Below are 12,706 nucleotides of genomic sequence, written 5' to 3'. Positions count from 1 at the left end.
CGCTCTTTCCATCGCACTCCAGGATTTTCAGACTTTATTGTATCTCCCCTCAGCTGTCTCTTTTTCCAGCTGAAGGAGTCTGGATTGCTTACCAGAAGTCACTTAAGCACACTTGCACAAAGCAAGACACACAACCTTGTTTCATCTGAAATATTGAACAGAGATGAATAAAGACTGTAATGATCATATTTGAATTTCAAGCTTTTACCTGTGTGATGTTAGGATTTTATCTTCCAAGACACACAGAAAGTGCAAAGCTTATAACAGGTCAAAAAGCCCTCTCTTGAGTTTAACTGGTGTAATGTTGGTCTTGATTAGAACAAAGCTGTTAGTTTTCCAGAAGACAGGAAAAAATTGTGGCCATTGTTCTGTGCAAAGAAATACCCTCTTACGGGCAATTATTAGCAAAATACTGCCAAAAAATATAGAAATAAACATGGGAAAAACACTAAGAATACATAGATACTTAAATATTTTCACATCATTAGGCTATGACTGTTTTGTTAAGTTGTGCAATATGCAGTGCAATACAAAACAACACATCCTACGGATCAGCATAGAAGCTTTCCCCCTTTATCCTCAGCACAGGTAAAGTCAGACTGCACGCAGTATGCTATGGCTGTATTTTAACAGCACAGCCCAGAACAGCGTGGTACCCAGTTACACCAGTATCCAACCCCATTCACTCCTAGTTCTGCCCACGGTGTTTCCCTGAGTCTCCAGTATCGTTACACAGCTATGATTTTAACAGGACTCTTGAATTAGTTTTAATTTTGACAGTTTTTAAAAGAACAGCTATTTTCATAGCATATATCCTCATTCAGCCACACGCTGAGTTAGGCCCAATGTTAACAAAGGTTTTCCTCAATATCAAAAGCAAAATCACTTATCAGTAGAAAAGAATTAAAGTATTAAAGCTAATGGGTGCTATGTCCATTTGTATCACTGGAGTATTTGACGTATAACCCTTTAGGATTCTTACTTTACTGTTATAAAATCATATGTACCTCTTTCTCATCTTACAGATTTGAGTTTAAGAAACTGAGTGGCTGCCTCCAATATTCTTGACTATTCGGAAAATACAATACAATTCTTGGTAGGCTTTAGGAGTGAAGAAAGAGAAGTTAATGCTTTAGACTTACTGCCTTTTTGGATCTGTGGTCTAGGAGCTAAGCAACATGACTTTCTAAGTCTCACAGTAATTTCAAAGCAGCGAACCACCAGAGGGTCTCAATACATACACTCAATATTGTCTCACACTGATGAGCAAAGGCCCAATGTTCTCATTTCTTCGTGTACCCTTTTGCCTGTCCAGACTCATAACGTCTCCCAAAGAGATGGGAAAGGAGGAAAAGGAGTGGATGGCAAAAGCAACATGTTCAGTAGTCTTAAGTATCTTTTCTTTCCCCAAACTCTGCCCAAGGCTAGAAGATTAACTGAAACTAGAATTAATGGCAAGAAGAATGAGGGGGATTTAACCACTTATCAAAGGAGCAATAACAAAATCCACTTTCCCCCAAAGCTAAAAGACACCAAGAGCAGTGATGAAGAGGCACCCGGACGACCCTCCCACTACAATGTAGTTAATATATACATTTCTGGTATGGAAACATCACCAGTGTTAGCTACGGGAGCAGCTATTATTCCCAGCACAGGAAATTCACAGCTTTTTTGTTTTTGCTTCTTACTGCTTGTGTAACAACAGTCTCATGACATATGTCCATCCAGGGAATGCATTAGGCAAGACTGAATTCCACCTGGACCTCTTCCCAAATGGTATGAGACAGATAGAAAGACATTAAGAAAATAATCCTAACCTTTTACACCTGTAAGTGATTTTACTTCTACCTCAAAGGTCTACTGACACACAGGGAATCATGCAGACCAGGAAAAAACTTTAGAATATTAAAGTGAAATTATCTTAAATAAAAAGTTTGGACAGGGTAATTTAAAGCAAGTTTGTCTTTCCTAAAGACAAGAAGGGCAGGGGTGGAAACAGTAATTTTAATTGCACAGTGCAATGGAATCATCCCATGGAAAATTATACAGAAATGGTAAAAGAACAAAAAGAAGTAGCTCAATACTTTTGTTGAAATACTATTTTTCATCCTACAGGATCTAACCCATACCAGAAGATACAGTCTGATAGGCTTGTTGAAGGCAATGGGTACTGAAAACAACTTATAACTTGCAGAAACATGTCTCTAAAGGGCTATCTCCATTGCTGCTGATGCCAAGAAGAAATACCAGCCATCTTAAAAGCAGAGATTTAAACAAAAGTGGCTTTGTACTGATTCTCAGTGCCCTTATTCTTCTCACTCTTGACAGTAATCAGAGATGGAAGGTCTGATGTCCTATAAACTCCAGTCCTCATCCTCCCTTGACAAGACCTCAGTTCAGAGATGTAACCTTCAAAGCTGAGGTTTCCCTCCGAGTCATCACAGGAGCGTGCACCAGTGTCTCCCAGTTTGACTCCGTCCACATCGATGATCCTGTTTACAGGGAGATCCATTCCAGGGTTGTCTCTTGCACCAGTAGCATTAAAGCTTCTGCTGGTCTTCACTTTGTGAGGGGTTTGCTCACAAGAGTTTCCTGAAGTCCCTTGTGAATCTCTTTTCTTTCTGTGGTTTGCACCTAACAGAAGAATTAAACACAAAACATGAGTGTTAAGTATCTTCTTTTCAATATTGCAACCTCCTCTGAGGTCCTAAAGGTAGCTAGTTAGTTGGGATATTCCTCCACTCCACCAAGGAGACTTACTGATATATCAAGCAGGTAACTGAACAGTAGATTTCAAAGATAAATCTAAAATGTTAATATGTATCTGTCGTAATTTAGCATTTTTCAGAGTTTTTAAAAACCCTCCATTGAAAATTACTTAGTATAAATACATACACCTCTAGAACAAAAACTCCCACTGCAGCAAACCCAAAGGTGAAGGAGGAGAACACAGAGCTTCCACCAGGGGAGAACGGGAGATGTTTCTCGACTTGAACTGGCCCCCAATACCAGGTCCCTGCTGAGGCTATTCTTCCTTGGCTGGAGATTAATCCTCCAGCTGACTGAGAAAGGATGGTTTGAAGTTGCAGTTCACTGTCCTGAACTGCAACCAAGAAAATATGGGCCACGGTTTACAGGACAAGAAGAAAAGAAGTATCTGAATCTGCTACAGGACTTTAAACATTCAAGAAACACCTGAGTGATGTGTGATTTCTTTTTACCTTTAAGTTTCTTTTTGGTACAGCACTTCTAAAATCACAGTTGTTGGGATTCGAGCGTGTTCTCTAGAGCTATACATACAAAGTTGTTACTCTCCCAAGTTAACCCTAGATTAAAACCCTGAGCTCCCCAAAAGCTAGTTCTGTGTTAGGTGTGACACTGCAAACTGCCAGGCACCTGGTAAAGCGAATGCAGATGGAGCTGTGTGCCTGTTTCAACAGGCAACAAGAAGGGAAGGATGGGGGAATTTATTTAATGATTCGCACCATGGTTATCAACATCATTTCTGTGGTTGAGGTGCCCTCACCATAATGATATAAAAGGGGCAAAATTTGTGGGGCGAGAGAGCTACTTTTATTAGACCAACTGATATCCAAGAAAAAAACAGAAAACCTTTGAGGGCACAAAGGCAGACCTGAGTCAGGGCTTCCAGTTCACATTTAATTTCTTTTTTACATGTATACCAGCTGTTCTTTCAAAAGACACCACCTTGTCCAACATACCCTACCTAAACCTTTTTTAAACTTTCTACCAGAGTACACACAAGTGTCTGACCAGCACATTTAGCCACACAGTCCCATGAAACTTGTGTGGTTAAATCCCATTGCTGGCTTTGAAATCTTTTGTTTGTGTTTTTTCCATAAAGTAATGTGTACAGTGGTTTTTTTGCAAGAAAAATAAATTTCAATGTATAATCATTGTAATCAAGAACCTCTTCATGTGAAGAAGGGGAAAAATGCAAATGAAAAGGACAAAAAAGGCAATTTCATACTGTTTCAATCAAATCACTCCAGGATCTTCTCAAGGGTTAAACCTTCCTATTTGATGGAAATAAGTTAAAATTCTAAGTAGTGCAATATTATTTTAGTGCTTTAGCTACAGTGCAGCCCCACGTTAATAATGTGGATATTCCACATCAGTAACAGTTGCCTTTTTTCACATTCAGAGGAATTAGATCAAAATCTAAACAAATCAGCTGAGCAATAGCAGAGAGAAGGCAGAAAGCTTTCTCAGCCCTGTTAGCCCAGCACGACTCCAGCCCACTAAATTACAGCTAACATTTAATGGGACTGTATTATGCTTCATGCTTACATCTTCCTACTGGAGCTGAACATTAGCTTAATTTTAACTGCTGTTTGCATGGCTGTGATGTAAAATGCTATTCTTCTATTCTGAAATGTTTATCTTAACACGAATATACTGAATTGTACTCTTGATCTTTTTAATCTACCATTCCATGCCTATTGGGGAAGATCTCTAATTCCTCTTTCAAGTTGGTTTAAAAGAGATACTGATTTCTAAAACACCACACTAATCATAAATTACCACAAACGGTTTGCATTGACAGAGCATGAGTCATCCGGTTGTCCTGGTATTGAGAATACCTCCTTCTACTAAACATAAAGTAAAGAAACAACTCTGATGGTGATGTAAGGCCTCACAACTCTGCTAACTTGAACTAAACTGACACTTTCCACAGCCAAAAGACATAGCCTGCATTGATAGGGTACAGCAGATGAAAGAGCTGGAAACTCCCACTGAGGAATGCTATGGAAGGTGTAGGTACTGCTGTAGCTATTTGGTTGCTAAGTCTTTCTACAGCTAAATATAAGAAATGTCATTATGTCTTGGAATTATGGTGTCACTGAGTCACCATACAGAGCAACTGGGTTTACAAGCTGTCTAATAGGAATAAAGCAGAAATAAGGCCCACGTCAGCTCTCAAACTTCACAATCGTAAGCCCATGTGAAGAGGAATAAATCCATGCTACGGGCAGTTTTTTCTATGAATGTCCTTCTCAGAAGCAAACCCTCTGAAGCATCTAATAAATTCCTACTAGAGGCAAGATAGCAACTGAGAAGGTCTTATCTAAAATAGTGGCTCAAAAGAATATGGAGTTACTAAGGGATGATGCTGTGACCGTGAATTCTCTTTTCCTGGCAGAGTAGAAAAGATCTTGGTTCGTCTGCACCAAACAGGGAGATGAATTCAAGGGTAGCACTGCAGTGAAAAAAAATTTTCATGTGTTCTTTTTTTCTCATTTGTAAAAACAAAGCATTTATGAAGCAAGGCTATTTAGGAGACATAATAAGAGAGATTCCCAAAACCAGCTTGTGTATAAATGTATCCCACAGATTTTAAAATAGACTGAAGATTTGCATGTTCTCAGTGGGGCTTTATGATGAGACTTAAATGATGCCTACAAGACTCTGCACTGGTCTCCTTCTCAGATTCTCTTTTTCAGTAACAAATACCCGAACAAACGTAGCTTAGCAACATCTAAGGTGCAGAGAGCTTACACAGATAAAATTTCACATATTCTTGCACTGAAGTGATGAAAACTTCCATGGGTATCTCTGTGGATTGCTCTGCCTTGGATAAAAGTATGTCAGGAGAGATCTTACATTTTCCTAAATTTAATCTGTCAGATGTCCTGCCTAACTTCAGAAGGGAAAGGAAGCCGGTTCTTAGAGCAGAAGTTGCACAGATTAAATTCCAAACAGACTGGAGCAGCATAATGCTGGCTAATGGGAAGCTTCGGCCCCCCTAAGCACTCCATGCAGCTTTAAGGGACTTTTCTGGTGCATCTGATCCCGCTGATATGTGCCAGCTGCTTTAAAGATGGGATGATGCAGGTCTTCTCTGCCTTTAAAGTGGAGATCTGCTGTTTTACAGACTCGCAGCTAAATGACTGCTTAGAAGGCTACGTGCATTGGTCTGCATTTTTCAAAAGGCTAACAGGTAGTGTTTTAGCTGATCTCCTGATTTCTTTACCAACATTTTTTTTCTTTCTGGCATTATGATTTTGTGTATTATTTTTATATTTTTTCTATATCATAGTTATTAGATCCATTTATTTTCAATGTGCCAATTTTAGTTATAATTCACTTGTTAAAACATAATTTAGATCTGATCTGAAATTCAGCACCTTTATTTTTAAGTGATCGATATTCAATGTAGCTCTGGTCACACCATATTTATTTCATAGTACTTCCAACTCTCGTGAAAAGAAATCATCGAAGTTTTCAGAAGCAGCACCTGGAATTGGTTATTTACTGGCATATCCCACCTCCAAAATAAATCAGCCATTTTTCAGTCCCCAGATTCGCAAACTCTGGGGTGTTCTTTAGCGCAGGGATGGGGCAGCTGCTGACCTCCTCTCTGATTCGATACAACAACCTGTCCTCAGGTGACAGCACGCTGGCTGAAAGAGCATTTTTTCACAAGACTATAGAAACAGAGCTTTGCGATGGTCACTTCTGCAGTGGTGTACACATCAGTGTCCTGGAAACATTTCGGTATGAGTATCTCATACTGAAACACACATTCAGATATGTCTAATCTGGCAGATTCACTCTGGGAAAGACACTTCTCCCTGTCCTAAACTCTTGTGAAATGGTACTTCAAAACTTTAGGCTTCCCAGACGTGGATTGTTTTAAGTGGTGGATAAATGACTTCCACATTGGCTGACGTACTGTTAGTACTGTAAGCATTTATTTATTTTAAGTTTGTAAAGTGATTTATGCTTCCAAAGGAAAATAAATACTTTACACTTTAAATTTAGAATTCTGCAGGTTAAAGTCCCTTCTAAAGCTTCCTTCTTTTTATCTCTTCAGTGATACAACACCAAGGAAAAAAGGATTTAATAAAAGGTTCCTACCTACAGTTTATGCAAAATCTTTTCAAATGAAATTTGTCTTCATATGCTGTATTTCACTTGCATGATGAAACCCCAACTGCAGCATATGCTCAGTGCCTTGAAATGTGACTCAGTAACAATGAGGGCATCAAGCTAGGAAATGGAGTATTTTACAAAGCAGCAATTCTCTGCATTGCCAGGCGATTTACTTTTGTCCTGGGAATTTCTGGAATACATTTGCAGCATTAAGTTTAGAAAGACAGGGCAGAGAGAAACCCTTTCATTGCGTTCATCTCCAAAGCATTCACAAGAAGAACAAAGCACACAAAATTATTTGGAAAGACTGATTCTGAATATTACAGGGCAGAGGGAGCTGCTGTAACTAAACTGCTCACCAGTGGCATAGATAATCAAAAAACCAAACGCTGCATATTGTGTTTGCTGGGGACAGCGACCTTGTGTATACCTGACTACAACAGCGGCTGAAGGGAACTGCACACATCATTTAAAAGCCAGGAACAGCACAAGAAGAAATAAAATTAAAAGTTCTGAATTTTGATATTGACATGCACGCCCTCAATAATGCTGGGCAATTTGCTTAAACTTTCTGTTTCTCCACTTTTAAACTGGAAATAATTTTCAGCTGAATACTTCCCAAGCAATAAACTTCACAAAACATCTCTGCCACAGCCTACAAATATGTAGCTCTCAGTTTGATCTTCCTGCATTTACTGTTAACATTGGTTTTGCTCTTCCATCAGTAGTCAGTAACGGCAGGTTTAATTATTGCAGAGAGCAGTATGCTGGGAAATAGCGGACTGAACTACTTGAATCAGTTTTAATTTAATCTGCCATTCATTATGTTATTTTTCAATTAAGAAATTCTAAAATGTGGTTTAGCAGGGCTACCAGTTACATTTCAGCTAATAGTGCGACTAAGTTCATTTCATTGTCCAATTGTAAGTGACGTGTTTGAATAGACCTGGTTTTAGCCTGTGAGCATTTGGTTCAAAGAGCAGTGGTATATTTTTCTAACATTTTATCTCATCAGTGATAAAATTAGTACTTCTCTCCAAAACGTGTGTGTTGCTGTTTGACTGAAATAAGCTTCCATTGCAACTAATTATCCCTCAAGGCCTCCCTTGCTTCCCAGTTGTCTGCTCTTCACATAACTCCCCTTCTCCTTTGTTTATTATTGATCTCCGTTATGTACTACATGTAATTCTCCCATTTAATCACACTCTGATTAAAAGAGGATTAACAGATTCTAGGTTTAGTGTTACTGGACCCCCACGAGTACTTCTTTATAATGATACAGAATCCAATTATCTTCTATAAAATTACACAGAGCCAGTAAGGATAGAATTAACTGCAGGACAACAGCCAATTATTTACATTATTTTTACATCTTTTAGTCATAACTCCTTCCTTTTCTTAAATTTTTAGTTCGTTTATGTTTTCATTTCTGTGGCTATCTCCATTTACACAGGAAATACTGCTAGATTTGCTCTAAAATAGACCAGGTAAATTAAGAGATTATATAAAATATTAATTATGTAAAATATTATCAAATTTATTACAAAAGTAAAGGTTTGGTTTGAATTTTGGAAAATACATACATAATTGCTTTTAATCTCCTTAACTATCACAAAGTTTACTGCACCTGGATCTCATTACCCTTACAGCTGAAAAGTTTAGTGGTCAAGAAGTGAAAGTCACAGAAATACCACTGATATTATTTGGTGTCTCTTCCTTGGTTGCAGCAAACTGCGTCCTCTCTGTGAATAATAAGAGCGAGCAGTTGGGATGTTTTTTTGTCTTTGGGAACAATAGGCAGCCCCAGGCTCTGCGATTCCACCCTGCAGTTTATTGCTGCATAATTTATCTCTCAAAGCAAAAAAATCCTAGCACTGGTGCTAACTACCCCATTTCTGAAAGAACTGTTTCCAATAAGAAAAGCAGCAAGTTTATTTTGAGGAGATGATTGCCCATCTATTTCAGAAACAAAGCAGTATCTTTGGAACAAATTAAGTGACTGCTTATATAGTCTAAATTCACCCTTTATCTTCCATAGCCATATTATTAAAATATAATTCCAGAGAGTTCACCATGCCTTTATTTTCCCTAGTTGGCTCTTGTATGTTAACCAATGACATTATTTACCTATTAAAAGGGAGTTCTGAATAAACTGAATTTGACTGAACTGCTGTGTCCAGTCTACACATCTGCTCAAAAAAATACCTTCCTACTTGGTAGGCAGTAATTCCATTGACTGTAATTGTAATTTCATTTTAAGAGCATTTCTCATCCTAAATGGAAAAAAAAGGATTCTTTTCAATGACAGAAGGAAGAACAATTTGATGGAGTAAAATGTCCAGTCTGTGCATCTTCAGTCTGAATTGCTGCAAATTGTCCTAAGGATGAAATGGTACTCCCTGAAAAAGCCCAATTGCTCACCTACTTTGTAGTACAAACAACAATCACAGTGAACAACTCCCACGTCCCAAAGGAACATCATTGAATAAATAAACTAGTGCAAGGCCCCTGGCTTGTTAACCACAGCTCTCAAGGGGATTAAAGCTTTGAAAGCCCTCCACTCCCATGACAGCTGTTTTTCACTTGGGCAGTTAACGTTTCCAACCCTCAGGAAAAACTGGACAACATTCCAAGTACCTAGGCTATACCATACAAGTAAAAAAAATAAACCTGAAGAGATCAAATCGGTATTTTAACACTCTCAAAAACGAATGCATCACTTCAAGCCAATTACACCACACAATAATTAAGTTCTTTCTTCCCCAGATGGGTACCACCACCATGATATGCAGAGACATGAAGTAAGTGCATTTCAGAATTAGCATTCAGATTCCAGAACCCACTGATTTTTAAAGTAGAAAATTTACCAGAACTAGTAGGCTCATTCAAAAATACATTTTCTTCTTCAAGAGTAAACACAACTAGAATCAGTAATGATTCTTATACTGCAAACTGATTTGATATCTATTTCATAGCTAAATATTACTACAGTATAAACACGTATTTTATTCACTTATTTAAGAAAGTTAAGATCTATGTTTGCAAAATTGATCTCAGAAGCTCCAAGTGATGCAAACCTCATTTTGCCGTTTTCCATTATTCGTATTTTGCTTTCTGGTCCTTCAAATGAAAAAAAAAAAAACCCTCAAGAGTCAGCAGTGACAGTGTTAGATACTGGCGTGGCTTTGCTACATCAATCTGCAGCCAGGGAACTGTCCCTGCAGCACATGAGGGACTACTTCATCCCCCCAGCATATATAAACCCAGTGTATAAAAGCCCAGTGCATAGTGTAAGCATACAGGTCAATTTGGAACCAAGATTATAGACCACTTTAAATTATGTAGTCATTATTTTTCATATGATCCCAACATTTTAATTCAATAAGCCAATCAGAAGTGCATTTCCCAGGGATAGGAGATTATGAATGGAGAACCATTAAAGCACTTAAAAAAGCAACCATTATTAATGATTTAGTCCTTTGAAATATCAATTATTGACTGGAGATAGTTTCCAGCAGTCTTCATTATAATTACTGTACATCATTAATAGTGTTTCCATGCAAAATCCAAGAAATCATGAAAATAGAAAAGTTTTGTTTCCGCCCACACTTTTTCCATAAAATCACTGTTCTTTTGTAGGATACAGTTCCCATAAAATAGTAATGTACTGTGAGAGGAGTGCAGAATAGACTTAGCGAATGCAATGCGGCTGTAGCAAAAATAGGAAGGCGTTTTACATTTTTCTTAGATTTTCATTATTCCTCAAAAACAAAAAAAGGTAAAATCTGGTTTGTAACAAAGCTAAGAGAAAGTAACATTTTTAGTTTTGTAAAATGATTTTGTTTGATTACTTAAAGGTCTCACATAGGTGACTATGACAGAAAAATAGAACACAATCACCAGTGAAAGTAGAGTAGACCAGCTGGAATACATGAAAATTAAAATCCGTGAAAACAAATAAAATTAAATATACGGGATATTAGTTATATGTTGTGGAAAACTCTGAATGCTTTTAAAAGGGGAACTGCCACAGGGCTTTCAACTGCTTAATTTTCTTTCATGGAGGCCCACTACTATGTGAGGACACAGTGACTTTTGGAAAAACTACGTTTTCAGACCCCAGAGCACAATGAGACCCAGGTAACAGCACCACAAGCCCCTCTGCAGTTTTGTTTTGTTGTTGGTTTTGTTTTTTATTAAATAGGCTTCACAGTACTGTTATGTAGGACCCATCTCTAAGCATGAAAGAGGTAGTGTGGTCTCCAGCACCCAGCCAACCCTTCATTTCTTACGCAGTAAAGGGGTTGTTACTCCACATCAAATGAACTGAGATCACCAGCTCATTTCTTAAAGACCAGGGAAGAATCGCTTTAGTTTAAAATAAGAAGGAAAGTAATGAATATAAAGTTTAGCCCAAGAACCCAAAGACAGAAGAGATTCTCCTTTCAGGAGTTCCTGTTATGACTCATTTAAAAGAAATCTCCTGTCTTATCTGCCTTCTGGTGCACATGTCAATGCTATCAATTTCACATGTGACCCACTGGCATCTCGAGACAGCATTTGTCCTTTGATATTTAGATCATTAACAAATATAACATTTGGCAACTTTGTCTCATGGTAATTGCTAGTTCATATCTATTAATCTGTTTGTTATTAGAAGATAATTTTAATCAGAGTTCTTAATTCAGGACTGTAAGAACGGTTTTTAAATAATGAAGAAAATCAAAGCTTAAAACCACTTTGTGTAACTAGGTCTAGAATTTATTACTCCTGAGAGAACAAAGATACAAAATACATGTGAAAACTACACAAAGACTTCTACAAAGTAAAAAGTAGAAAGTGGGAAAAGGGAAAGCTACAGTTCAGTGGTTACACAGAAATGTATGGCATGCATCAAAATACTGTAAATTCATGAAGATTTTTTTAAGTGCAAATGGTTTTTTTTAACAGTTCTCACTGAAAAATATGCAAATAGATACCTATGTTGTACACTTGTCATATTATCCGAAAGACACCAACACAAGTCTATGCATACACACATCAATAAGTCTGCAGTACATTTTGTGGTTCTGTTATTTGTAGGCACTGGTTACAAGTCTGTTCAATACGCAGTTTCAGAAATCAAGTGGTAGCGCTTATAGAACATTTCTCAAATACTACTAATAAAGGAAGTTGTTTTTTAAAATACCAAGAGGATGAAATAATTTTCATTGCCATTTATAAGCATCCAACAACCAAAGAAGTATTTACAAATCATCAACCATACAGATAAAGAACAGTATCAAATACTCTGTAAAAAGTTAAATAATTAAAATGTATATTCCCACATCACAAAGAAATGTGATCATACAAATTATGGCACCATATGTTTGTGAAACATCAAAAATAAATGTAGCACATAGATACCCCTTCTTCTATTTTACATTAAAATGTACAGTACGACGACTGTAAAATGTCACTGTCACCACACCCGCCGTCTTCAAACTCTTGTTTCTGGTAATAGCAATTGTTATTAGAGTCCGTGTTTATAAAGAAATTCCATATTTCAGCCTTGGGCTAATATTGCTCTGTGATATTGCTAGACCATGAAACTTACATCCTAAAAAAAAGTTACATATTTTCTTTAAAAGTGTCTAATAAAAGGGCTATTTCACATGTGAATGTTCTGGGAGAAAATGTGATAGATTCAATCTATTTCTCTGTGTAGCAACATATGGGTTAAAAAAACTGTAACATTTTTATTTTTAGTCACAAATATCTAATTTATTAGAGAAATATGTTTGAAATTAAGGTTTATCCATTTCAAATT

General features: G+C 37.3%; 1 protein-coding gene across 1 annotated transcript in view; it reads right to left on the bottom strand.

Annotated features, from left to right (window-relative positions):
• Window positions 1-2,129: 2,129 nt before the first annotated feature.
• Window positions 2,130-12,706, bottom strand: part of RGS12 (regulator of G-protein signaling 12) — a 79,808-nt gene continuing 69,231 nt past the window's right edge. Inside the window, exon 17 of the mRNA XM_010188691.1 lies at window positions 2,130-2,634. Coding sequence (XP_010186993.1) covers window positions 2,270-2,634 — 365 coding nt within the window. The 3' untranslated portion in view covers window positions 2,130-2,269. The remainder of the gene's footprint in view (window positions 2,635-12,706) is intronic.

The sequence above is a fragment of the Mesitornis unicolor genome, unplaced genomic scaffold, assembly GCF_000695765.1.
Source record: "Mesitornis unicolor isolate BGI_N332 unplaced genomic scaffold, ASM69576v1 scaffold10267, whole genome shotgun sequence".
Classification (NCBI taxonomy): Eukaryota; Metazoa; Chordata; class Aves; order Mesitornithiformes; family Mesitornithidae; genus Mesitornis; species Mesitornis unicolor.
The sequence above is the reverse complement of the archived record's forward strand: the minus strand, read 5'-3'. Positions and strand labels throughout refer to the sequence as shown.